The 27,865-nt window shown below is 36.7% G+C and overlaps 2 protein-coding genes across 6 annotated transcripts in view; one reads left to right on the top strand and one right to left on the bottom strand.

Moving 5' to 3' along the window:
• Positions 1-2,537, bottom strand: part of MTBP (MDM2 binding protein) — a 97,056-nt gene extending 94,519 nt beyond the window's left edge. For 4 of the 5 annotated variants that reach the window (XM_079796353.1, XM_079796351.1, XM_079796350.1 and 1 more), the window contains exons 1-3: positions 2,359-2,524; positions 1,452-1,532; positions 76-149 (exon numbers count right to left, since the gene is read on the bottom strand). In XM_079796353.1, coding sequence (XP_079652479.1) covers positions 76-149; positions 1,452-1,532; positions 2,359-2,476 — 273 coding nt within the window. In that variant the 5' untranslated portion in view covers positions 2,477-2,524. Of the gene's footprint in view, positions 1-75; positions 150-1,451; positions 1,533-2,358 lie in introns of all 5 variants that reach the window. The other variant, XM_079796354.1, reaches the window with a different exon arrangement.
• Positions 2,538-2,640: 103 nt separating this feature from the next.
• The window catches only part of MRPL13 (mitochondrial ribosomal protein L13), a 28,128-nt gene continuing 2,903 nt past the window's right edge, over positions 2,641-27,865 (top strand). The window contains exons 1-6 of the mRNA XM_079796357.1: positions 2,641-2,879; positions 5,967-6,090; positions 11,224-11,317; positions 14,226-14,286; positions 19,743-19,829; positions 23,875-23,996. Of these exons, the coding sequence (XP_079652483.1) occupies positions 2,853-2,879; positions 5,967-6,090; positions 11,224-11,317; positions 14,226-14,286; positions 19,743-19,829; positions 23,875-23,996 (515 nt within the window). The 5' untranslated portion in view covers positions 2,641-2,852. The remainder of the gene's footprint in view (positions 2,880-5,966; positions 6,091-11,223; positions 11,318-14,225; positions 14,287-19,742; positions 19,830-23,874; positions 23,997-27,865) is intronic.

Raw genomic sequence — 27,865 nt, 5'->3', positions numbered from 1 at the left:
TAAATGATGGGTTCGTGAAATTATTTATATTAATAAAGACATTCACTAATGACTATATTTCTAAACTTATATTACCTGATAAAATCCACATATGGCTTGCACTGCAAAGAACCACTTCTTGGAGCTAAGTATACCGCCAACTGAACAGGCTTGAAAAAAAAATCACACTTATTAGAAGAAAGATATACCACAATTAAGCAGATGTTATAGCATATATACTTAGAGAATTATATAATTGTGATACATATAGGTAGTCCAAATTATATATGTAATATATATAATGTGCATTATACACACACACGTGTTCACTCACCATGAATACTTTTTTATATATATATTTTTTATTGATTTCAGAGAAGCAGCGGGGGGGCAGGGGGAGAGAGACAGAAACATCAAAGATGAGAGGGAATCACTGATTGGTTATTGGGAATCCAGCGTGCAACCTGGGCGGTAAATTGAACCGTGACCTCCCAGTTCATAGGTCAACACTCAACTACTGATGCACACCAGCTGGGCCACCATAAACACTTAGATTTTCTTTTTTAAATATGTTTTTATTGATTTCAGAGAGGAAGGGAGAGAGAGAGAGAGATAGAAGCATCAATGATGCGAGAGAATCACCGACTCGCTGCCTCCTGCACACCCCCAACTGGGGATCGAGACTGCAACCCGGGCATCCGCCCTTGACCAGAATCAAACCCGGGACCACACAGTCTACAGACTGATGCTCTATCCACTAAGCCAAACCAGCCAGGGCCAAAATCTGTATTATTAATCATCATTTGAAACAATAAAATCTACCATAAAGATGTTGAAAAAACCCCACTGTATTCCTATTGATTCACACACAACTGTGCAAGTCATTTTAGTGGAAACAATTCTCTCTTCAAAGACCATGAAGGTCTGGCTAGAAAGGGAATAAAGAGTAACTATAACCTAAGACAAGGAGGATGCTCTCCTTGAAGCTGGAATATTACAAGTGGATATGAAATTAAGGTTCTCCACAGGGTGAGTGTAAGAAAAGCACGAACTTAGAGCTCTGCATAGAAATTAGATTCAATGGAGAGAGAAGCAGAAATGTAGTAACTGAGGCTTAATTCATGGAAGCTAGGAAAGATGCTAAGTGCCTATTACCAATTATATTCAGTTTGCACATAGATGGCAAAAGATGTAATTGTGTTGCCTTCTGTCTTCCTGTGATAAATCCACTTGATATTTTACAAAATAGATGCTAGGAAGAGGGAATTGACAAAGAAAAAAAAAAAAGACAAAAGCACAGCAAAAAGAAAAGTGATAGAGCTGAAGAGCTGAAGTGATATTCAAGTCTAATGTACTAGTAAATGGATTCTAAAAATAGCTACTGTGATTAAAAAAAGAAAAAAGAAAACAAGTTTATTTCCAGTACCAGTAAGTGCTGTGCCAGAGAAAAGAGGGATTTGTGCTGTACTTACCAGGAAAAGTACTATCTTCTGGATTTATTGAAGCACAAATGCTTCTTTTCAGAAGGTGATAAACATTTGCTGCTGTCAAGTCTGAAAAGGAAATGACAGACTAATTAAATGGGCTCAAGAGTTACATAATCTAGGCCTATTCTAATTTCACCATAAGATACTCTCAAGAACAACATGTTGAACATAAAAGAAATATGCTCTGTTCAAGTTTTGTTATAATATATCAAAAGCAAGCGGAGAAAATAGGAAACGCTCCCGGTTTGTACACGCTAGCCAGGTAACATACCCAAAATTCCCCCCAAAGAAAAAGTATGCTGAAAATGAAACCCTGTCACAGCACCCTATACACAACCACATACACTTCCTCCTCACAATGCCTGCTTGATCAAAACAAATAAATAAGTGCAATACCGAGTCTAGACAAGAGCACGAAAAAGCAGTGACTTCTCAAACAATTAAATATGTTTTAAAGTTATGATTTGTGGGGGTTTTGTTTGTTTGTTTTTTACTTATGTGTTGGATGTCTCCTCCCATTAGGATGCGAACTCTAAGAGACTAAGAGTCTTTTCCATCGTGTTCTTTTCTGTATTACCTGCATTTGCAACACAAGAGGACAGATATACCTATGGAATGCAAATATTTCCAAAAAGCAGAAATTCTAAAGCACAGAGAACTTATTCAATTAAATTTCTACTGTTGCCAAGAACTTCTGGGCGCCAAAATCTTGCATCCACCAAGTTGTCCCTATTTTTCCAGGAAGACAATGAAACATTTCAGCACTCCCCGATAGAGTCACAGCTGCCTGGGACAACTCCATAGCTCCCTCCCCAGGGAACTTGATACAAACTCACATCTCTTCTCCGCCCCCCCGAAAGCCGTTCCCGCTCTTTCTCAGCCCAGCACTCACCTGGCTGCTTCTCGGTACCCTCAGAGGACGACGGCCCTGGCGGGCGCTCCGGCTCCCCACCCACCGCCGAGGGGACTTTTCCTTGTCCCCAGATGACCAGGAGCAGGTACCGATCCATCTCTCCCCGCGCTGAGCCCGGGTTTCCCCGCTCCGATCCCACATCAAAACAGCCGCGCGCCGCCGACGCACTTCCGGTTCCCTTCTATTGAGGTCGGCTGGAAATTGTGTGCTCGCCGTTGGTTTTCTGCAGCTTTTCTAGCAAGGAGTGAATTTCGGGAGTTATTCTAGAGATGGCCGCCTTATTTCCTCCTTCTTAACGAAACAGCGGTCGTGGGAAGATGGGAGGGGACCCGGGAAAAGCGGAGAAGCGGCCAAGGAACTGGCCGGCCTAGGAACTGTCCTGCTTGGGTGGATGCGTTTCCCCCCCGGACCAGTGAGGCCGCGGACTGCCTCGGATTCCGGAGACCCGAGGACGGCCCTGCGAGTCGGGTAACATGTCGAGTTTCTCTAGGGCGCCCCAGGTGAGCTCGGACTCTGGCTTGATGGGATTCATTACACTGGCAGGAGGCGCTCAGTGGCTCCAGCTGGCTTAGTGAAGCTGAATGGGCAGGAAGCCGAGTCCTTGGTCCAGGGGGTACCTCTGGGAAGCACAGATAAGAGGGTCGTGGCCCTGGCCCCTACTTGCTCTTGTTCTCTTTGTATTCGTCCCCTCCTCTTTTCAAGCAGCCCTTTCCACGTCTTTTGTTCCCGGCAAGAGTTTTAGGAGAGAAGGTCAGAGAGGTAATAAGATGGATCACGTAGGGCATTGTAGATCATTGCCAGAATTTGTTTTTTTCCTGAATAAAATGAGAACCTATTGGAGGTTTTTGGAGCCAAGGCAGAACATGATCGCAGGTGTTAACGGGAGCACTCTCGCTTGCTGAGTTGAAAATAGACTGTTTAGAGGTGGGGATTGGTGGTGGATAGAAGCCAAGGAGGTTGTTGCTGTGATCCAGGCTAGCCATGATGGTGGCAAAAACCAGGGTAGTAACCGTGGGGTGTTGAAAAATGGTCAGGTTCTATTCGATGGTGGCGCCAATAGGATTTCCTAAAAGATTGCGTGTGGGAGGGTAGCAAAAGAAGAAGCAAGGATTACTCCCAGGTTTTTTGTTTCAGCTGCCAGAAGGGTGTGCCATCAGTTGAGATGGGGAAGGCTAAGACTGAAGCAGGATTCAGTTGGAAGAGCAGTTGGGTTTTGTGTTTCAGTTTAAGGTGCCTCTGAGCCCAGTTCTGCTCCAAGTGTGATTCCTTCCTGGGACAGGTAACTGTTAACCTGTCCCTGATTAGGTAAATACAAGAATTAAAAGCAAACATTTTAAAACTTGTATAATAGTTTGGCATTGTGGCAGCATTTTAACTTTTTATCAAAGTTTTTTTTTTTTTTTCTGTATTGGTGGATATTGGATTGGGGGGTTAACTAGTCTTTTGCTACTTGTGGTTTAAGCAGCACTGAAGTGCAGATGTTAAAGAGGGCAAATGGATCCCAGTGTAGAGTTCAGGGAAGAGGTCCAGGCTAGAGATGTGAATTTGGGAGTCATCAGCATACATGTGGCATTTAAAGGTATAGGTCTGGATGAAGTCTTTGAGGAAGTGAGTATAGAGAAGAGAGGAGGGCCTATAGCCGAGTTCTGGGACCTTTCAACATTTCAGAGGCAAGGGATAACAGGAGAACCAGCAAGGGGGGGAGGGAGCGGGGGGACACCACCGGGTGGTGTCCTGGAAGCCAAGTGAAGAAAGAATACCCGGGAGAGGGAAATGATCAACTGTATGGAGGACTTAGAACTGACCTATGGATTTAGGAGCATGAAGGTCATGGTAACTTTGGCAGGCCTAAGTGATAGGTGTGGGAGAACAAAAGCCAGATTGGAGTAGGTTGAAAAGAGAATGTGGAGAGACAAATTGTAATGAAGAAAAAGGAAAGGAAAGAAATGAGGCAGTTGCTGTTGGAGAAGTGAGGTCAGGCGTTGCTTTAAAAAAATTATTATGGAGAATTGCAATCGTATATAAAAATAGATGTCACCCACTATCAGAAAACTCATAGCCAATGTAATTTCATCTGTACCCCCATTGACTTCCTTCCCTTCTTTATGAATTTGAGGTAAAGCACGGACTCATTATTTCATCAGTAAATATTTCAATATGTTCTCTACAAGACAAGGATTTTTTAAAAATCACAATATCATTTATCAAAGTTAAATGAAAAATTAACTAATATCAAATATCCAGTATGTGTTTAAATTTCCAGTTTTATAGGTCATGTATTATACAAATACATAATATTTTTACAGTTTGTCCCTTTGGAATAGGATCCCAAAATGCAATAAGTTGTTGTTTTGGTAAGTCTCTCTTAATAAATAGGTCCCTTTTCCTTGCAATTTGTTGAAGAAACAAGATTGTCCTGTAGAATTCCTGCTGTTTGAATTGTTTTATTAGTTCATAAGCTGATAATGGTAGGGAAAGGATATGGGCTAGCGCTATCTTTTTTTACAAAAGGCATGATCATCTATTTTTAAAAAATCAATTTACAAAAAACTACTAAAACTGATGAATATCTTTAGCAAGCATACAGATACAAGACCAATATATAATAGTGAAGTGTATTTCTATATAGTAGCAACAAACTATCAGAAATTTCAATTAAAAATACAATAGCATTTACAATCAAAATACATATAATAGGGATAAATCAGACAAAACATATGCAAGGGGAACTAAACAGAGACTAGAAAAATGAGAACAGGAGAAAAACAGAATTGGTAAGCAGTTTTATAGGCTGATTTGAGGTTGTGATCATTAAATTGAAAATGAAACCAGCTAGCCTAGTTGTATTTTTTCCAGCATCGTGTAGCTGCTTGTGTATATGCATAGAGCAGTGGTCGGCAGACTGCAGCTCGCGAGCCACATGCGGCTCTTTGGCCCCTTGAGTTTTTAGCAAAGGCCAGCTTAGGAGTACCCTAATTAAGTTAATAACAATGTACCTACCTATATAGTTTAAGTTTAAAAAATTTAGCTCTCAAAAGAAATTTCAATCGTTGTACTGTTGATATTTGGCTCTGTTGACTAATGAGTTTGCCGACCACTGGCATAGAGGAAGCATGTGGTCGACATCTTTCTGGGCTGTAAGTGTCCTCGAGTTTGAAGGCATTATAGGCACTGAAAAGATGGTGGTCTATGCCTAAGGCAGCCTAAATATGTCTAAGGCAGTTTTTCTTTTTTAATTTACATTTATTCAGCATCATTCATCTATACTTTTCCAGCCACATTCTGCTATTTAATTTTCCCTTTGAATTAAACTCCTGAATAGTCTTCAGTTCCTAATTCACCACACACCTTCTACTTCATACAGGCTTCTTATTAACCTTCCAGGTTTTCTGCTATGCCCGATAAAAAAAATATATAAGTCATAATGTAAAGGGAAATAAATATCTGGAATATTTTTAGTAAAGCATGATGCATATTACTAATAGAAAAGCAGGCAGGAAAAATTATCGTATTATTCTTTGATAATATATAATAATTATTTCTATTTTAATTAGAATTTTATTTGTTTCCCCTTCTGTTTTTCCAAGCAATGGGCCACTTTTGCTCGAGTTTGGTATCTCTTAGATGGGAAAATGCAGCCCCCTGGCAAACTTGCTGCTGTGGCATCAATTAGACTTCAAGGATTGCATAAACCTGTGTATCATCAAACGAGTGAGTACATTTAGACCTGTAAATTAACCACAATTAACATGCCAGAATAGAATCTTGAAGTAGTTGAGTGGGCTGCTTTTAAGGACCTCTTTTTTTTCCTGATGATCATTTATTTCATTCTTGCTAAAAACCTACTAGAGCACTAAAATGAATCTGGCTTATTTATAGGAAAACCATACAGACCAGTTTGCCTGGGACAACCCCAGTTTATACCATTGCCCTAGGAAAATTATCAGTGGCCCCCTCTTTCACACTCAGAAATATCCTGATTTGGACTATAAATTATATGTTAATTTCTATCCATGTTTCTTCACGCAGCAATATACATTTGAATGTACAGGTTTTAAAAAATGAGCAAATAAGCTTGCCCTCTCTTCTTAAAACCTTTTCCTCCAGAAAGATATGTAGAATTAGCTAGGCATGGGAAGTTTACTTTTTGCTATTTTAAATTAATAAATTTGCTTTTCTGTATCCTTTTTCCAAAACAAGTTGCTTTCATACTAAAAGACTTCTGCTTATTATAGACTAGAGGCTAAGTGCACAAAATCGTGCACAAGTAGGGTCCCTAGGCCTAGCCTGGCCTCTGTCGCATGGCCTCTGCCACCCTTCGATGCTACATGAAGCTCCCCACCCCGGGACACTCGGTGATGCTCACAGCCGCTGCCCCTTGACTGCTCCTCGAGGTTTCCCCTGCCCTGCCACTGCTGCACAAAATCCCCCCTGCCCCTCGACTGCTCCACGAGGCTCCCCCACCCCACCACTGCTCCGTGAAACTCCCCCCCCCCCCCCCCCCCCCCCCGCTGCTGCTGCTCAACAGTCCCCAGTCCCGCCCCCCGCCCCATGGCTAGCGGCTCAGGGGCTGGGAGGGGGGAGGGGGGGACCGAGAGGTGCTCCATGCACCTTCTGGTGACTGGTTGTTTGGTCGTAACGCTGTAACAACCGCTGGGTTTTTATTGTATAGTTTTGATTGACATCACTTAACCTAGGCTCATCAGTGTCCAACCTACTGGATCCAGGTGTCATTCCTCATCTTGCTTGACCTGTCAACAACATTTGTTGTGGTTGATCACAGTTTTAATTATCTTTATTTTGTAGCATGAAATATATATACAAAGAGATAGAAAGATATAGATGTATCTATCTATATAAATATAGGTATTATTTTAAAGAAAATTAATGATGATAATGAACTCAATACCCATGCCCTCAGTTTCCAACTTATTTTTTTGATTACAAACAACATTGCTATCAATATTCTTGTACCTTTTTCCTGGTGCTCACATGGAAGAGCTTATCTGACGTCTCAGTAAAACAGGAATTTCTGGGTTCAAAGCTGCCTGGGAAGCTAGCTAGTCTTTATGCCAATGTCCTCTCCTGCCAACAGCATGTAAGTTTCTTTTACTCCTCAGCTTTAGTAACACTGAATATTTTCATTCTTTTTAATTTTGAACACCAGATGTGAAATGCTCTCTCTTAATGGTTTTAATTTACATTTCCCTGATTACAAATGAAGCTATCTCTTCATTTGTTTATTAGCCTTTTATCAGTTCCTCCTCTGTGAAATATCTGTGCATGTCTTTTGCTTTTTTTTTTTTTTACTGGGTTGTTTGCTCTTTACTTTTTCTAATTTTTATTATTAAAGTTCTAGCTTTTTCAGAAATGTTCAGTATTGTACAGTGAATTTTTTTATGCCCTTAACTTGGATTCCATAATTATAAACATTTTATCATATATCTTTTACTCAATCATTTGAAAACAAGTTGAAGATGTTATTATCTTCCCTATATACTCTAGCATATGTCTCCTAAGTAAAAATGTATTTTCCTGTGTAACCAAAATGCTGTTATAAGCAAATAATTTAATTATGCAGTTTAATATCCAGTACAGTTTCAAAGCTCCCTAGTAATCCCAAGAATATTTTTTTTAGCTATTCCTTTTTTGAACTATGGTCCAACCAGGGTTATGTTTTGCCTTTAGTTATGTTTTGTTTTAGTGTCTTTTAATCTAGTATAATCCTTCTCTTATTTGTTTCTTACCATTGATCTTGTGAGGAGTCCAGGCTAATTTTCATGATGAGAACTTTTTAAAAACATTTTCACTGTTTTTCCGGGATGCCATTCTTCCTGTTTCTTCACCTCTTATTGATTCCATTTTCCCAGTTCCCTTTTGCTCTCTTCAACTTTCTAAACTCCCAGTCATTTTTCTCCCACTAAAAATTGGGTGTGTCCCAGAACCCAGACCCTGAACCTCTTCACATTCCCTATGGGATCGCATTCAGTCTCATGCCTCTAAATACAGGGTGGGGCAAAAGTAGGTTTACAGTTGTGAATACATGAAACCCAGTTTATTCTTTTATTATGTTTATAAATTATTGTATTATTTTCATACGAGCAACTATAATAAACCTACTTTTGACCTACCCTGTATAATCTCTATGCTAATGGCTCCCAAATTTATGTCTCCAGTTTTGACCCTTTTCCTATATTCCAGACTCACATAGCCACATTTCTACTCAGAAAAATCTTGTGTCTAATAGACATCTGCAATAGAATAAGTCCATTTGAAGATGTTTTCCTTCATGATTTTCTCCGTCCCAACCAACCTGTTTCTTCCATGTTTTCCCATCTCAATTAATAGCATCTCTTCTCTTTTAGTTGCTCTAGTTAGAAGTTTTTGCTTTATCTCTGACTCCTTTGCAGTGATATCAACAAAGTGATAAATAAGATCTCTTAGGTTGTCCTTGTAGAAATGCAAATGATGCAAAATTTGGGGAAAAGGGGAGTTAGCAGTAGTCACCTAATTTCCTTCTTAAGGTATAGCACTTACCTGGCACTAAATGGAGGTTCTGCTTCCTGAAAAGTAGGCCATTATTGCAGAAGTGTTCCTCACACACTGAGGAGTAATCATTCTGCCGGAACACCAGAACTTTCCTGGTTGCTTGTTGGGCCATCCCTTTCTAGGAGAATCACTTTTTTTTAAAAAAAAAAAAATATATTTTATTGATTTTTTACAGAGAGGAAGAGAGAGGGATAGAGAGTTAGAAACATCGATGAGAGAGAAACATTGATCAGCTGCCTCTTGCACACCCCCTACTGGGGATGTGCCCGCAACCAAGGTACATGCCCTTGACCGGAATCGAACCTGGGACCCTTGAGTCCGCAGGCTGACGCTCTATCCACTGAGCCAAACCGGTTTCGGCGAGAATCACTTTTTTATGAAATTAGGAATTTACATTTTAAAGGTTGAATTGTAGTTTTGTTTCACACTAAATTTAATATATAACTTAACATCAGCAAAACTTGTCCTGTCCACAAGATGTCACTAAAATCAAAACTTAAAGAAAACAGTTTTCAATTTATAAATATGTTGTGTATTTAGTTTATTTCTAACATTTATTGGCTTAACCAGTATTTATTAAGCATGCATTATTTGCTCATAATCACTGCAAAATGTTTATTTGAAAAGTGACATTCAATTTTCTGTCTGAAATAAATCAGTCTGTTGCATTCTTCAATGTCTCTGGTTCTATTTTCTATTTCTTTAAAAATTTTAAGGACTTGTTAGGAAAAAAAAATTGTGATGCTCTTCTTAAAGTAACCCAGTTTGCCCATTTTTCTCTTGCTATTCAGTTAAGTGTCAATCTATTTTAAATGTTAATTATTGTATTATTTTAATTTTGCCATCTAATTTTTCAAATAAATTCAGCTTCAATGGAAAGTTAAAGATTCCATTTTCCCTCTAAATAGGTGTCATGGAAAGAGCCTGAACAGGGTTTAAGTAATTTGGTGTGTGAGCTTTTGGCAAATCACTGAACCTTAATGGGTCTTAACTTCTTCAACTGTAAATGTCTGACTGAAAGCTAAGGTATTTCAACATTATTTGAAACTATATAGATATCTTGTCACCCTCTTTGTTATTTTGGTTCATTTGCCCCCAACTGCCTTACTAACCTACCATGTGTCTCTTTTAGGAACTTTAGTCACCAAATACTATCAAACTATCCTTTTCAACACACTAACAGCAAGCTTCCCAGGTTTTCCCTTTACACCTCTGGATTCTCCTTCAGTCTAGTGAAAAAAGTTCATCTTTATCCTCTTTCCTTTGCCCTTGTTCTATATAGACTATGAGCTTCTCTCAGAAAATTCTCTCACTCAGAGTCTAAGTTCTGTATAGAATCACATAATGTAATCTTTAGTTTTCATATACGATACTTATTTATACTTTTTATTTTTTCAGTGGTGTTTTTCTTAAATAAATAAGCTTCTAAAATCTTTTGAAGTTTATTTTTTCTATTAGTAGAATAAGCACTTAATAAATATTACCGATTACTTGATCTTGTCACATATAGTAACTCGTGAAAATTTACATATTAACGTTTCTGGGTGTTTTTTTTTGTGTGTGTGTGTGTTTTGGGTTATTTATTTATTTATTTTTTAGATGAACAGCCTAACTTAAGGGTACTTCTCACTGGAAAATTAGTCTAATACATATATTTAAATTTTCAGGTCATCCCATTCTGTCTAATATGAATGCAGTCAGAGTTGAGAGTGACCGTTTAAATTTAACTAGTTAAATATGGTTGGAAAAAATATTGGGTTAGGGAGTTAAGCATAAGATCCTAGTACTCTTTTCTCTACATATGAGAAGAAGAATAAATTGTGATGTTTTACATTTGTTTTCAATTTACCTATTGGCAAAACATATGCTTTTTATAACTACATGCATATTGTTTTCATTTTCTCTTCTGTTTTTAAGGAAAAATTTATACTAGACATTTAAAAGTATTTAATTCAAATACACATTTTTAGTGAAGTGAAATTATTAATAGAAAGATATAATAGAAATAACAATAATTTGCCTTTAAAAATGTATTGTTTATATTGGCATCTTTATTAAATTTTCTTTCACCTTCCATTGTTGAGATTTTCCAAATGGTTAGCCAACTCTTTCTATACTTAGATGTTGTATAAAGCAGTAACAGAAATCCATTCAAGGATGGTGATGTTGCACTGTGACTTCCTTTATATTTTTAATGTGTTGTTTAGACTTTGGTAAGCTTTATAAATAATCAAGGTCACTTTTGCTTAAAGATTTTTCATATAAAAATCTTTTCTTTTTTCTTTTTAAATCTAGGTGACTGTGGTGACCATGTTGTCATAATGAACACAAGGCACATAGCATTTTCTGGAAACAAATGGGAACAAAAAGTATACTCTTCACATACTGGGTAAGACGATGCCATTGTCACAGAAGATAGGCAGTTGAAATGTATTACCTTAATAATACCATTGATCTTATGTAAAAGAAAAATGTCTTTTCAAAATTTGGCATTTAAAAAAATACTAATTTTACTCATGGTAATATATAATTTACTCAATCAAAAAACACAAACCTGGACCAAATCACAGTTATTACTAACAGAATTTGTTTTTCCTTGAAACTTTTCACATGAACTATTCCAGTCAAGATTATTCTCATTTTTTAGCCAATATTCTCACTTCTTTTTTCTGCTCCTATAATTCATTTGCTGTTTCCAGAACCATCCGGAACATCTGAAAGTACTTGAGATGTTTTAGTGGCGAGCAAAATCCCAAGTTTGGAAGATACCTAAAATCTCCACAACATACCTTTCAAGTTATAGGTGTCTGCCTATGTTTGAATAATACCAGTCTCATACTCATAAGACAGCCCATTCATTCCACCTTTGAAGTGCTCTAAATTTCAGTAAGATCTTTATGCTATTGAGTCATAATCTGTTTTTCTCCTGCTTTCACATTAGTTTTATTTCTTCTCTTTGGGGCAAAGTGAAATAATTGTATCTCTTCCACATAACATTCTTCAGATAATTTTGAGACCATCATCAGCAGGTGCCCACTGGCTTATCTTTTCCTTGGTCTTTAAACATCTGTGGTTCCTTCCTGTTCTTTATATGGCTTCACTTCAAATATCTCCACTGTATCATTGTCCCTCTTTTCTAGATAGAATCTTTGCTTTTTGTTTCTCTGTTTCTGGTGACTCGACTTACACTTTGGACATAGTGTTTTTATTATGCTCCTAATATTTTATTGCAATTATGTATTCAGCATTTATCTTTCTAGTTGTAAAAGTTTTAATGCATGCTAATGTTAGAAAATACAAAGAAATTTAGAGAAGTAACTAAAAATCATCTTCATCCATTAAATGAACATTTTAATATATATGTTTATATCTATTTTTACTTAATGTAAGTGTTATTTTCAGTCACTGTGTAGTAGTGCACAATATAATTTACCCTACTTACTCATTGCTCTGTTTTTGAAATTAAAATTTTGACTTTTATAAGGAGCTGGAAAACAAGCCAACTGAGTATTGCATTACTCAAGTTGTTCCCCTTCTCAGAATTTTCAGTATAAAATCCAAACTTCTGAAATATAATATAAATGGGATTATGGTTTAGAAGTTGCCATCCTAGTGTTAAAAATAGAAAATCTTTAGTGTAGAAGGTGTAAAGTATTTTTCCCCCCTGGAGAGAAAGAATACAAAAAATAGAAGTCTAGACAGGTATTTCTTTTTCTGAATCTGAAATTCCATTGTGAAATAAGTGAATTTCAACTTGAAAATTATCTTTCTCAGCAAACTTATAAATATGCTTTCTTAAATTTATTCCTAAAAGGTGCTTCTTTAAATCATCTTAAAACTGTTTTTAACTTGTTGAAAAGAAACTTATGAAAGGAAACACATTTAGGTTCATCTTAAACTTTTCTTGCAGAGTTCACTGATTCTACTTTTTTTTTCCTTCCTTGAAAATCATTTAGGCTTTATTCATTCATCCATTGTAATAAAACCTTACATCTTAATATTGTTTTTATTTTAAATTTCTTAAGCATTTTCACAAACTTTTTCTCAATTGACTCATAAAAATCTTGAAAAGTAGCTGGGGCAGACATTATCATTGTTTTTATATGAGTAAACTCATATAAAGAGGTAAAATGAGTTGCCTAATATTAGGAAGCCAATAGGAAATCTAGATTCCAGACTTTAATCTCTGGTATTCAAGTGACTGAGCTACCTCTAATATTATCCCAAATAAACACATTTTTAATCTCCAGTTTACACATTTATATATTTTTTATCTGAACACAATGAAATATTTTATTACTTAGGGGCAACATATAACTCTTAGTTAATAGGAAATAGGACCATGGCCTCTTTAGAGTTTGAACTTTATTTCAGAACCAGATGGTCTACCATTGTTTTCCCTAAACTTGACCACTAGCTTATGCAGACGTTTAGTCTAATTTGGCAGGGAATTTTTACCATTGCTTTTTCTTAATTCAAACAGCGATAAACTACCTCAGGATAAATGAGTGAGTGAGCAAGTGAATGAGTGAATGATGAATAACTAAATTCCAATAAAAATATAAGTAGTCATGCCAAGAAATTTTTCAAGATGTGGAATTTTTTGTGAAATAATGATGGTTTCCCACATAAAAGAATAGTATTTCATATTGCCTAGGCTACTACTTAATTTTTAAGACATTAATGAATAGCATAGTTTCCAGAAGCAAGTATAATTTCATAATAAAAATAGTTTTATATTATAAAAGAATCCTATCTAATAATAGAGTAACATGTAAATTACCATCACTCTGTTACGCCCACGATTGGGCGGCGGGACGCTGGGGGGCGGGACTCGGGGTGGCCTATCCGGCCATTGAGAGGCATGGATCCACTGCCACTGAGAGGGGCTACCCTGCTGTTGAGAGGTGCAGGGGGCGGGACTCCCGCCCCCTGCGCCTCTCAACGGCCAGATCCGCGGCCGCTGAGGGGGCCTGCCGCGGACACCCAGCTGCGCCTCTCAACGGCAGGGTAGCCAGGTGTCCGCGGCAGCCCCCTCAGCGGCCGCGGACCATCAAAAGTGGGGGAGCTGGGTGCCTGTCTGCTCCGGCACCAGGCCTTTCAGAAGCCTCCGCCGAGCCGTAGGCTTCTGAAAGGCCTGGTGCACTAGCGGACAGGCACCCAGCTCCACCGCAAAAAGCCAAAGCGTGTAGGGGACCCTACACGTGCATGATTCAATCATGCACTGGGCCTCTAGTATTCAAGAATACTATACCATAGCCTACTCCCAGCTTTAATGTCTTTGCTTCTTTTAATAGCTACCCAGGTGGATTCACACAAGTAACAGCTGCACAACTTCACCAAAAGGATCCAGTGGCAGTAAGTCTGTTAGATTTTTTTCCCCCCCTGTGGAAAAAGCAGACATTGCTTTTTCCTCTTCTAATGTAGCTAGCATTCAAGGCTATAAATTCTTCATATTAACTCTACCACACAAGCTTTGATAAATATTATTATCATTCAGTTCTATATATTTTAACATTACTATTTTGTATGTTTTGCATTTAGTCAAAGAATTTTGATGCTTTTTAAAAAATTTCTTGACACCTGCAGGATCACCTAAAATATATGTTTACTGAAAATGTCTTAGGGAGATAGGTATATACACTATATGTTTATCCATTACAGCAAATATGTTAACTATATTGTTCTAATCTTATATTCTTACTGACATTTTTTGTTCACTTGATTTATTAATTATCTGAAAGAGCTATATTAAAATTTCACTTGTAGATTAATTTTTTTCTTGTAGTTCTGTCAGTTTTTGCTTTGCATGTGTTGAAGATTTAGCATTAGATAAATTTTAAGTTTGGAATTATAATCTTCCTAAATAATTGATGAGGGTGTATGCACGTCCCTCTTTATCTCCAATAATGCTTTTTAACCTGAGGTCTACTTTTTTAAATATTAATGTAGTTCTAGTATACACCTTCATTTGATAGTATTAGCCTAATATAACATTTTACAGTTTTACTTTAAATTTTACTGTGCTATATATTATTTTATTTTTTCCTTATTTTCTTACCTTCTTTTGGATTGGTAGAGTTTATTAGAAGTCTAAGATTAATCAATATATTTACTTTCCTTCAAATCAAATCAAGGAGACCCTTAGAAGGTTTTTAATACCCATTTTCCCTCACAATCAATATGTTTTCTCTAACCTTAAGATTTTTTTAAATTAAATTTATTAGGGTGACATTTGTTAATACGATCATAAAGGTTTCAAGTGTCATTTCTACGATACAAGATCTCTACATTGCATTGTGTGCCAATCACACAAAGTCAAGATTTTTAAAAATCCTTTCAATTCAACATTCTTGTTATTATTTTATACAGTTATTATTTTTTTATGATTTTCTTTGCTTACAATCCCTTCATGTAACTCAGCCTTCCTTCTGGGTTCAATTTCCTTCTTAAAGGAAACTTTACTATTTGTTTCTTTTTTAAACTTTGAAAGTACACCTTAACTCTTACACAAATTATAGTTTTAATATTAAAATGTTTTTAAAATTAAAGTTTATATATTAATCAGATATCCTCACTGTACACTAGGAGGCAGTATAAATCAACTTTTTGATGTTAAGAATTTGGCATTGGATAACATAGTAATTTTATTTTCTTTTTATATAAACAAAGAATGAAATGTATTACAAAATGTTGGATGGAGGCTTGGAAACTATTTCAGAGTTAAATCCATTTGAATTATCACCTCATTAAAACATCTTAATTTTTTTTTTAATCCTAATTTTGACTCTATGTTGGCATATTAAGGAAGAGGTCAATGATTTTACTTCCACTACCTGTCTGTCTGGAGCAGTGAGTTTCTCCCAGCAGACAATTTGCGAGTCAGTACTTAGTGTATGTGGCTTGTAAGAGAATGTGTTTTGTAGTGCATTCTTCTGATATTCATGGAATAATATTTATAAAATACATAATTAATACATTTAATAGTTATTACTAGGTTATTAAATATTTCAAAGCATTTTAAAATCACTTAGATTATTCTAAACTCAAATAAATATATTGATTCAGCCCTTTCCTTCTATCCTTTATCCCTCTGTCATATATTTTAGTTTCTTTAAGAGCTTTTGTGTCCTTACATTTTTCTTCTAACATGGTTCCTTTCTTATGTTTCTCCACCTCCTATAATTAGTTAATAAAGTTATTTTGTGTGAATTAAATGGCACATGCCCTGGGTTACCAGTTATCTGAGGAAAGTGATGTTTATTAACCTCACCTTGTTTTATCTTTTTCACTTTCTGAATTCCTTAAAGCATTTGCTTAAGTCTATACAGCTAGAATTACTTGATTGTATGTGCATGTTGTGTCATATTTATTTTGGGGATATTTATGTTTGTGTATCTCTCTTTTTCTCCTCTCAGCTTATAACCTTTTCACATTTTATAGCTTTTTCTAATTAGGCTGTTATGTTTGCATTTTTTAATAGAGTAAATTTTTAAAATACCAACTTGTTAATTCAACTAAGTACAACTAAATTGTTTAAGAACATAGAAGCCAACTGCCATGTAATCTTACTAATAGAGTAAAATTGCTAAAGGGATGATTTTTGAGGATGTAAAGACTTGCTGACTTGCTTATCCAGAAAAGTTGCTGAATAATTCCAACATTGTCAGTTTCTACAGAAGACTTTTTAAAACATTAAACATTTTAAAGGCTAGTTTCTAGATCAGTGCTGTCCAGTAAAACCCTCTCTCTACCTTGATGGAAAGTTCTTTGTCTGCACTGTCAGAGATGGTCACCACTAGCCACAGGTGGCACCTGACAACTTGGAAAGTGGCTGTGTGGCTGAGGAATTGAATTTTCTATGACTTAATTTTAACAATCCTATCTAATAAAAGAGTAATATGCAAATTAACCATCACTCAGCCAATCAGGAGTGATTATGCAAATTAACCCAACCAAGATGGCTGCAGCCATGGAGAGAGCAGGAGGGAGGCTTGGGTTTCCCAGACGATAGAGGAAGCCAAGCTTTCTGCACACCCTGGCCAGCCCAGGCCTCCGCTTAAGGCTACAAAGTTTCAATTATAGAAGATAAATCCTAACAAAAATGGTGGCAGCCACGGAGCTGGAGAGAGCAGGCTAGGGTTGCCCCCAGCGACAGAGGAAGCCAAGCTTTCCACCTGCCCTGGCCAGCCTAGGCCTCCACTCCAGACTACAAAGTTTCAATTATAGAAGGTGAATAAACCCCAACAGAAATGGCTGCCGCCATTAAGCCAGCAGAAGGCTTGGCTCCACTCCAGACTACAAGGTTTCAGTTGTAGAAGATAAATATATCCCAGATACCAGGGCCTCCATTTGGGTCGCCACGGGGCGTAGCCGGCCTGCAAACCACCACAGGCCCCTCGCCCAGGCCGCCCCACGCCCCAAGGGAACCCCCACCCTGATCCAGGACACCACCCTTCAGGGCAAACCAGCTGGCCCCCACCCATGCACCAGGCCTCTATCCTATCTAATAAAAGAGTAATATGCAGATTGACCATCACTCCAACACACAAGATCAAGATAGCTGCCCCCATATGGTCAAAGATCCTGCCCCCATGTGGACACAAGATGGCCACCACAAGATGGCCAGCAGGGGAGGGCAGTGGAAGGGACCAGGCCTGCAAGGGAGGGCAGTTGGGGCGATCAAGCCTGCAGGGGAGGGCAGTTAGGGGTGACCAGGCCAGCAGAGGAGGGAAGTTGGGGGCAAACAGGCTGGCAGTGGAGTGGTTAGGGGGTTATCAGGCTGGCAGGCAGAAGTGGTTAGGGGCAATCAGGAAGGCAGGCAGGTGAGCAGTTGGGAGCCAGCAATCCTGGATTGTGAGAGGGATCCCAGATTGGAGAGGGTGCAGGCTGGGCTGAGGAACACTCCCCCCCACCCCCCTGTGCACAAAATTCGTGCACCGGGCCTCTAGTATGTCAATATTTAAATAAAGTCTCCAGAACATAAAGTACTAACAGAACTAAGCTAGAAAATAGATGGAGAATATTTATGAGATGTCATTAGCTTTTATGTGTAGAAAGGTTTTGATGAGAAAATAGAAGGAATAGAAAATCCTTTTATAGTGAAACCCTGTTCTAATGTGAATTGTTTTAAGGTATTTAGCTGTAATGCATGTGAAATTATATCCTTGAAATGTGAGTACAGATGATTAAAATCTATACAACACTCCAAATGTCGCCAGCAGTTTTGTGAAGAGCTCACCATGTATTACTGTACACTGTATGCCAGGAGACCCCCCAGGAGATTATGGAGCACAGGGTGACACTGTGTGGCCTTCTCCTGAAAAAACATACCGTATTTTCCGGCGTATAAGACGACTGGGCATATAAGATTTTCCTGGGTTAAAAAGTCATCTTATACGCCGGAAAATACGGTATATACATATATACATATTATATATATGGTATATATACCAGAAAAGCAGAGTTACCATATTTTCCGGCGTATAAGACGACTTTTTAAACCCAGGAAAATCTTATACGCCCAGTCGTCTTATACGCCGGAAAATATGGTACATGAAATCACTCTTAAACCAACAGTGAGGATAACCGTCAAAGGGGAAAAGTAAATCATGGAAAGGTTAGTTTGCCATATTGGTAATGGGTTTGGTAGAGAAAAGGGACTTTTTGTCTTCCTGGTAAGTTATGGAGAGAAACACATGAAGCTGTGATTTCCTGTACTGTGTATCTATTCTGGGAGTTTGACTGCCTGGTTTGAATTCAAGCATGGACATTTATAGATACACTAGAGGCCCAGCGCACAATTAAATTGTGCACGTTTAGGGTCCCCTAGGCCAGTGGTCAGCAAACTGCAGCTTGCGAGCCACATGCGGCTCGTGAGCCGTGGTTTGCCGCTCTGTTGACTAATGAGTTTGCCGACCACTGCTGTAAGGCATTATCCTTACCCAGAAGTTTTGACTTCAGGTTAAAGACATTAGTACATTATTAAAATGTTTTTTAAGTGTTTTTCCCTAAGGCAGTGGTCAGCAAATTCATTAGTCAACAGAGCGGCAAACCGCACCTCGCGAGCCACAGTTTGCTGACCACTGCCCTAGGCCTAGCCTGCCATCAGGGCCATATCCACACCCCACGATGCCTTGCATGATCCTCCTTGTATGGTCCGCAGACGCTGCTGGCACCCCCGCCGAAAGAGCCGCTGCTCATTTGGTCGTGATGACCACAGGCCTTTTATGATATAGATTTTATCAAGGGAATTCTATAATCTCACTGCATCTGTTTTTCCTCCTCTGAAGTGAGACTCAGCATTGTAAACAAGATCAAATGTAATGAATGACTGACCACTATACACATAGCAAGTTCTGTGAATGTTAACCATTACCACTATTGTAGATTTACGACCTCTCAAGTCGGTGTCATAACTGTCTGTATGGTCAGGCTTAGTGTTTGAGGTGGAAACCTCCTACTCTAGTCACTACACAGTAAATATTTGAACCATAGGTGTTTGTAAAAGCTTAGAGAACTTCTTCTTAGTCTAGCTAAAATTGGCACACACATAGGTTATTTTTAATCTCTTTTGTCCTTTTTGCTAATTAAAAAATAAATTAAACAAATATAGAGCCTAAAGAAATAATAGTAATGTGTAAATAACAAAAGTTCCTTTTCTATTGCTGCCACATATCTACTCTGGTCTCTGTTTCCTTTCATGTACCTATTGTCTTGGCCCACTGGTTTTCATCACTGTCTAATTAAATCTGCCTTCTTGATATCACAAGTCATATTTGTATGTTACTGAGTCCTACCTATGTCTTTTTCAGATTGTAAAACTAGCTATTTATGGCATGCTCCCAAAAAACCTTCACAGGAGGACCATGATGCAGAGGCTGCATCTTTTCCCAGATGAGGTAAGTCAGTGGTCATTGGTAACGACACTTATCCTCAATTAAATACTTTCTCTTCTTTTAAAATAATTGTGGTACTTATTTTCAATAGTTTCATGTCAAACTTTGAAATTCTTTCTATACTTTATAGTGAGCTCACTCTGATAGCAATTGTTCTTATTTTAAGTCAGAATGTGAGCTATCATTGGACTAAAGTAATTTCTGTTTTATTCATTTTAATAACTGCTTTTTTTAAAAACAAGGTACTGTGGTCAGAGTTCCTGTTAAGTTGAGGATACTCATTGGTGATTTTAACAACAGTAAAAACTGTGCATTTAGTTTACATTGTATTTGACCAGTAGTAAAAATTCTGTGAATCATGGATTAATAACTTAGGTTTGGTTGCTAATTAGGTTCAATTATTTAACTTTGGGATACATGTCCCTACTCAAAAGTATTCATCTAAAAAGTACTTGAAAAAAAGGTATAAATATTTTTATTTATTACTCATACCATTTTAAGTACTTAGCTTTTCTCTTTAGTACCATATAATGTAACACTAGAGGTTTTATAATAAAATAGTTGATTCTAGGCTCTGGAATTAGACTGTCTGGATTAGAATCCATGTCCCACAATTTTTTGACTTATGGCCATGGACTAGTGACTTATAATCTCTGTTTTCTCATCTGTGAAATGGGTGAATAATAGTACCTACTTTATAAGACTGTTGTAAGGGTTAAATGAGGTAACATTTATAGGGCACTTAGATTAGGGTTTGGCACAATAAGTGCTAGTTGCTATCATTACCACAATCATGATTATTGTCCTCATAGTTCCTACTAGAGGAATAATGTAGAAATTCATTCCAAAATATCAAGTCGCATCAACTATTCAAGCCACTGTATTATGCTATGTTATTAGCATAAAATCATGAGTAAATTACTCATGCTTTTATCAAAATGCTTAATTTATTACCTTTGCTTTGTATGAATGAGGAAAATAATTTTCCACTACTCACTTCACCTGGAGGCACCAAGTACAGGAACACTGTCATCACCAAAGTATAAATGGTCTTCATGAAACCACAAGAATTTAATAACTCCTGTTTCTGGTTATACTGTCGCATTTTTTTTTAATAAACTATAATTTCTAAAAGACACAAAAGTAATATTATTTATCCCAGTTTTAAGGTAGCCAGGTTTGAGTGGAGATGTTTTAAGTATTCATGGTAGTTCAGTTGAACAGTAAATTACTTAAATAACTTCAAACTATAAAATAAATGAGCCCATTTTCCCAAGAATGGATTGTTAAATATTCAAAAGCTTGACAACACTTGTTCTTGTCAAGGCATTCATGCATTGCTGATGGAAGTATAAAATGGTGCAAACCCACAAGGAATCTGGCAACTATGAAGCATTTCACAAAATACATAAGGAGATTCCTGCTCAATCCAGCAATCTCATTTTCAGTCTGAAAATATACAAGGTTATTATTATCACATGATTTATTATAGTAAGATAATAGAAATAAATAAATGCTTACTCATAGAAAACTGGATAAACTGTGATATCCATTCAGTTGAGTACTATTGTAAAAATAGAAGGACAAACATTGTTGTGACTTGATAATTAATGTTTTTTCCAGGATATACTATTAGGTGGAAAAAAGCAAGGTGACAATGTAGATAACTTACCACCTTTTGTATGCATATATTCATATGAATGTTTACACACATATCTACTATATCTACTTTTGCATAAAGAAATACAGGAAGAATAAATGAGAAAATGAAGTTGGCTATTTACTGGCACATGGGCACAAAGAGATGAAAGGAATAGGGAAGAAAATGAGATTTTGGGAGGAGAATACCTTTTAGAGTATTTTTAACGTTTAAAATATTTTATATATATATATATATATATATATATATATATATATATATATATATATATATATATATTATATATATATATATGCTAAGTGTCCCTCCGGCCATCTGATTGGTTGCTATGACGCGCACTGACCACCAGGGGGCAGACACTCAGTGCAGGAGCTGCTGTGAAACGCACTTTACAAAGGAACAGCAACACAGACCTGGTGCCTACAAAGCAACACTCGGCTTCCCCCAAGTGGGACACAGGCCCCGCCACCATCCCGGAGCAACACTCCACCAATTCGTAGCCAACGCTGTAGAGACCCCATGGCACAAAATGCCGCTCACAGCCCAACCCAGCTTGGAAACAGTCGCTGTGGGCATCAGGTAATGATGTCACATAGCAACACCCGGCTTCCTCTCCCTAGTGACTAGCCTCCTTGCAGTTTCTTCAGCCCAGGAACACAACTTGCTTTATAGCCAGGTGCAAACATTTTACAGTTTAACCAAATGTCTGTGAAGCGTTTTCCCATGCCTCATCTCATTTGATCCTCACAGAAGTCCTGGAGTAGGTAGATAGGAGACTCAGTGGAATCCTATTTTCTTTCCATTAGCCAGAAAACGGAGATTTAGAAAGCTTAGAAACTTGACTCGATTGAAAAGAAAAAATGTTGGACCTTGAAAATGACTTCAGGTTTTCTCACTGCACAGAATATAGTCAAACACTGCTGCAGTTAAATATTTTACCCTTTCTCCCTGCGTGATCTACAATAATAATATGCTTGTGTTGATATTTACTGCTGTATTGCTGACAATTACCTGAAAGAGATGTTAAGGTGCTTCACTGGGCTGGAAAAAGTTTAGCTAAATCAAAAAGCAGGTCTAATTAAGCAAGTTTATTCTATATCTATAAAAGGCTAAGTTGATTTGTGCATACATACTACATATAAAGCTCTCGCTGGCGCCAATCGCACACGTGTGTTTCGATCTGTCATTGTCAATCGTGAATTTGGTTGACACTTCTATTTTAAAGGGTGAAGAGCAATATTAAAATATTTCTTCTAATTAATTTCCTTTCATTGTGCATGAATCCATGTACTGGGCCACTGGTTCATAAAATAAAATGACAGTATGAACAGAAATAAGCACAGCAATGCCCAGATCTTGTTTTCTAAATGTTATCCCCTGTTGAAAAGGAACCTGGTTCCCTTTAGGAAAATGGTTGATTCTAATTCTGAACGAGTTAAAACACAAACTTATTACAGAGTATACTCATGAAAAAATACTAAAATAGTAAGTAGCAGAAGGTAAGGCAATGCTCAAACACCAATAGAGAAATAGCAAAAAAAAAACATGAGGTAGGTTGAATTGGTGCCTACTGACCACATATAAGACTGTGTTAGCCTTAAGATGAATAGTAGTGATAAATATGTTGAATAGAAAACAAAAATTTATAAGCCCACAATGACAGTCTAAAATTTTTCTTGTTATAATTTGTCTTCTCCTTTCTGGAAAAGGAAAAAGCTTTTCTCTAGTGAAGAATGTCATCTAAAAAATGTAGGAATGATACTGAATTTAAAAAGTGACCATTATCAGCATATTCTATAGTCATCAGGAAAAAGATTATTGTAGAACAGAATATTTACAGTTTCAAGACATCATGCCACAGAGAAAAGATACTTTTATATTAAAGCTATCTGGTAGACAGACACCAACCATAACCAAGAGGTCAAACGTACCATTATTATGGGACAAAGTGACATCATGTTTTTTCTGGAGTGTGGATTACAAGGTTGTAGCACCGGAAGTAGTAGACCCAGTACATGCATTCATCAGACGAAAAATCATGAGAATGAGCCAAGGCAGTGCCTTTTTGAAGTTGAAAGAAGGGGAAAACATTAAACTATACATATGTGTGTATATTTAAATAGAACTTAGTGACTTCATAGTTTTCAGAATTGAAGACGTCTAATTTATCATAGAAATGTTTGTCAAGATTTAAATATGAAATATATTATTATATGGAGATTTCATTGATCTAATGTACTTTTCTGAGATTTTTCCAAAGTTTATTTTTTCTCACTTTATAAATATGGCTTTTGTTTATCATTTGTTTAATACTTACTAAGTATTACTAATTTATTACGAAAGAATATGTTTTAAGAAAACTTAAGCCTAAATTTTCATTTAATACAGGATATACCAGAAGATATTCGTAAGAATTTAGTGGAAGAGCTTCCACAACCACGAAAAGTACCCAAACGTCTAGATGAGTACACACAAGAAGAAATAGAGGCTTTCCCAAGAGTGTGGACTCCGTAAGTTTTTCTCTTTCCTGTCTTTGTTTTTAATGTTTGTTTTTTTAAGCTGAGTTTAGTAACCCCTCTTTCCTTAAATGATAAGGCTCTTGAGGTGGAAAGAATGAACTCTTTTTTACTTCCCTGGATACCCTTTGCCGCTTCTACCCGCAAACAAACTCTAGATGTAGATAGTTTCTAAGTCTTAAGACCTTGCTAGGTAAATGCAAAGGTGCTCAGAGGTGCCTGCAATGGTCAGATACTTTGTTTGGGGGTGACATTATTTGGATTAATTATAGTCTCTTAGAATGATAAATGACTTGTCATTACTTAAAGTGATTTTCCATTTTCCAGATTGCTTCACTAAGCCGAGACTATTATGTAATGAATAGTCCTTAATCCTAGATACTTATAGTCTTAATCCAAATTGAAAAACAAAAAACTTTCCCTCTTTTCTGTACAGTTCCCTATACCTCAGGTCTGGAAAGCGGCTTAGATTTGACATACTCTCTCTCATCTGATTGCTTCCAGGTTTCTTTGCCTGGCCTTCCACCTCTTCATGACCTGGCTCCTCCCTATCTCTTCAGCTTAAATTCTTCCCACTCCACTGCACTGTTCAGGCAATAGCAGGCTGCTTAAGACTGGCAGTCTTTTTGTCCAATTTAACTCTTCCTTGTTCTTGTTCTGCTCTTACGTCTGCATGAAATAAGTCCCTCACCCTTTCTTTTCATTCCAGGTTTCCCTGTAGCAGGAATATGTACAAGATACCAGTTCTCCTTTATGCTATTAAAGTTGTGATCTTTCCTCACAACTAGCCACACAACGTACAGGGTGGGGCAGAAGTAGGCTTACAGTTTGTGAATACACGAAACACAGTTTATTCTTGTATTATTACTTATGAATTGATGTATTATTTTCCATCCGAGCAACTGTAGACCTACTTTTGCCCCGCCCTATATATTAACTTGTGTTCCCCAAATAATTAGGTATGTATAACTTAGTAAAATTTGAGGATATATTATGATATGTGTACTAGTTATTCAACATAAATCAGTTAATATTTTATTCTGCACTTTAGAACTAACATCAAGTCTACTTAGTTTTTATTACTGTGGAATGTATGTAATAAGGAAAAAGGTTGCATTTTTAGGTTAACCAAAAATTATCTAAGAAACAGATGATCTTTTAGGTCAGGACTAATTTAACTTTCCTCAGTGATGAAAAAGCTCCAAATCAGAGCTGTCTACTGTAGTAGCTCTTGGCCACATGTAGCTCTTGAGTACTTATCCTGAGCTAGTATGACTGAGGAGCTGAATATTTAATTATACATAATTTTAATTAATTTAAATTTTAATAGATTCATGTGGCTAGTGACTACCTTAATAGACTCTGCCATTTTAGTTGTTTGCAGTGTCATAAAGTTGTAGTATTGAATGTTATTATGTACACTAGAATTAAATTATTTGAGGTATCATGCAATGCAGTCCAATGTAAATGGGATTTCTTATTACTGATACATTTGCTTTCATATGGAAAAAAATTTTTTCCTCATTTTGGAGAAGGAACTTGCTTAAAATATGCTTAAGTTCCACCCAAAATAGCTTAGCCAAGAATATAATCTTTTTTTCGAATGTAGTAACTGGAATTTATCCAAGATAGATCTGCTGGTGAATCTGCAGAGACTTGACTCAAACAGATGTACCTGGATTGCATCATAAATAAATGGACACGAAAATAGCTTGTTTTGTTTTTTGTTTCCCTAGCAATAAAACTTGAAATATGTTCATAATATAAAAATGTACATTTTGTAATTGGAATTATCATTTGCTTTTGGTTAAATATTAGTTTTTCTACTAGACAGAAAGCTTTTGAGCAACAATAATAATTGTCAAACTAAGCTTTGAACCCAGTTGGTGATTGACAACATTTTTTAAATCTTAATTAAAAGCTACCATTGTTGGAATTTAATTTAAATTATTTTAAATTACTTACAAAATTCTCTCAGGCCTAACTTCAGCAAACATGAGATTTTTTTTATGCTAGTTGTTAGTCATTTTCAAAACAGTGGTAAACAAGAAGGAAAGAACTAATTTTTGAGAAAACTAAATATTTTTATAGTTAAAATCCATTTTCTCATATGAGAAGTATTGCTTATATACCTCACTTCTTAAATTAATGAATACACTTGATAGATTAGTACTTTTACATCTTATGGATATATAATTGTGTTATGTTATGAAGTTACATTTTGGGCTTTTTGATGGTACAGAGTAGATGTGTGTGTGCCATGTGTAAGTGTGTAGGGTGCTCACTTAGAACTTATTTCTCAAAGAAACAATAACAGAACTATCCTTTTTTCAAAATTTGCTGAGATTATAGCTCTCAAATGGTTATAGCTTTCAAATGGTTAGCTTATTTCATTACTATCGATAATTATTTCCATAATCATTGCAGTTTTGCCAACACATTACAAAACCACAATAATCATGGAAATCATACTGCTAGCACTGTAATGGAAATGTTTCATTATTTTTGTAGGTTAAAAATAAAACTTGGATCATTTTAAGCTCTTTGTTTTCATTTTTTTTAAATTCTGTAAGAGAACTTTCTTAGGAAAAACTAGGTATGTGAAATTTTTCAACTAGAATTGCTTCACATTATCCACAGTGATAAAACCAAATAAAATAAAAAAAAAGAAATGGATTTTTATGTCTCACACATTAAGTCAGTACTGTTTTATTTTAAGCAAAATCCTCACCTTTGTAGAAAAACTAAATGTGGAAAGTTTCAGCATCAATAAATGCTTGAAAACAGATGTTTATTATGAAAAACCCTTGTTCATAGTGTTCAATGCCTTTCACAGAATGTGCTATTCGAAGTGTGACCACAAGGGAGAGAGGGTGGTAGGGATGAAAGGGAGGAGGTATGAGGACAACTATGATCGGCCCTAGAATTCTCTTCCCTGAAAGTAGGATTATGTTAGGTTGTTTTATAGGTTAATCCAGGGAGATCTGGGGAAAGAAAAGAGGGTTCCAGATGCCAGAACATTAGCACTGGAAAGGCAACCTGTTGAGCATCCTGTCCAGTCTATAGCTCTAGGACACAGCAGAGATATAAGCCTAGTGTGTACCCTCTGATGCAAAAGCTTTTAATCCTAAACATTTACAGGTTTCCAGTTTTTGTTAAATTCATATCCAGAAAGAAACTATTTTTACCTATGCCTTTTTAAAATGTGCTTCAGATCAGAGACTTAATTACAGACAGTGGAGAAGGATTTTTACTTTTTCAAAACCCATGAGGAGCAAGGATCTAGACATCTTCAAGATTTTCCATAATTTCATGCTAGTCTAGTCATGTAACATTTTCCTACAAGATTTAACTTAATTCGCTGCTCTTCAGTATTAGCTGGACCTGGGAGCAAGGTTACATTCCAACTTTCCCATTCATTTTAACCAGCTCAGCATTGGCTCAAACCATATACCTCAGTATTTCCAGTCCTGAATTTTGCTCAAATTAGGCATTCTAAATTGTTCTAAACTGTTCATTTGGATATGAACAGATTAGAACTAGTTGTTAAAATAAAAACCAATCTCTCCTTAAATGATCAAAACCAAATCATTTACTATCTTAGCCAACAGAATTTAGGATTTTAATGCAATAATTGAATGTAACAATTCCTGTTAGTTTTAATTGAATGAACAATAATATGATTTAAACAAATTTTTAAGTCTTTTGAGTTTAATTTTTTTTCTTAAAGCACTGTTGAGCCCGGCTGGTGTGACTCAGTGGTTGAGTGTTGACCTATGAATCAGGAGCTCACGTTTCTGGTCAGGGCACATGCCTGGGTTGCAACCTTGATCCCTAGTAGGGAGTGTGCAGGAGGCAGTCAA

Source organism: Cnephaeus nilssonii (assembly GCF_951640355.1).
Source record: "Cnephaeus nilssonii genome assembly, chromosome: 18".
Lineage (NCBI taxonomy): Eukaryota > Metazoa > Chordata > Mammalia > Chiroptera > Vespertilionidae > Cnephaeus > Cnephaeus nilssonii.
This window is presented reverse-complemented; position numbering and strand designations above follow the sequence as displayed.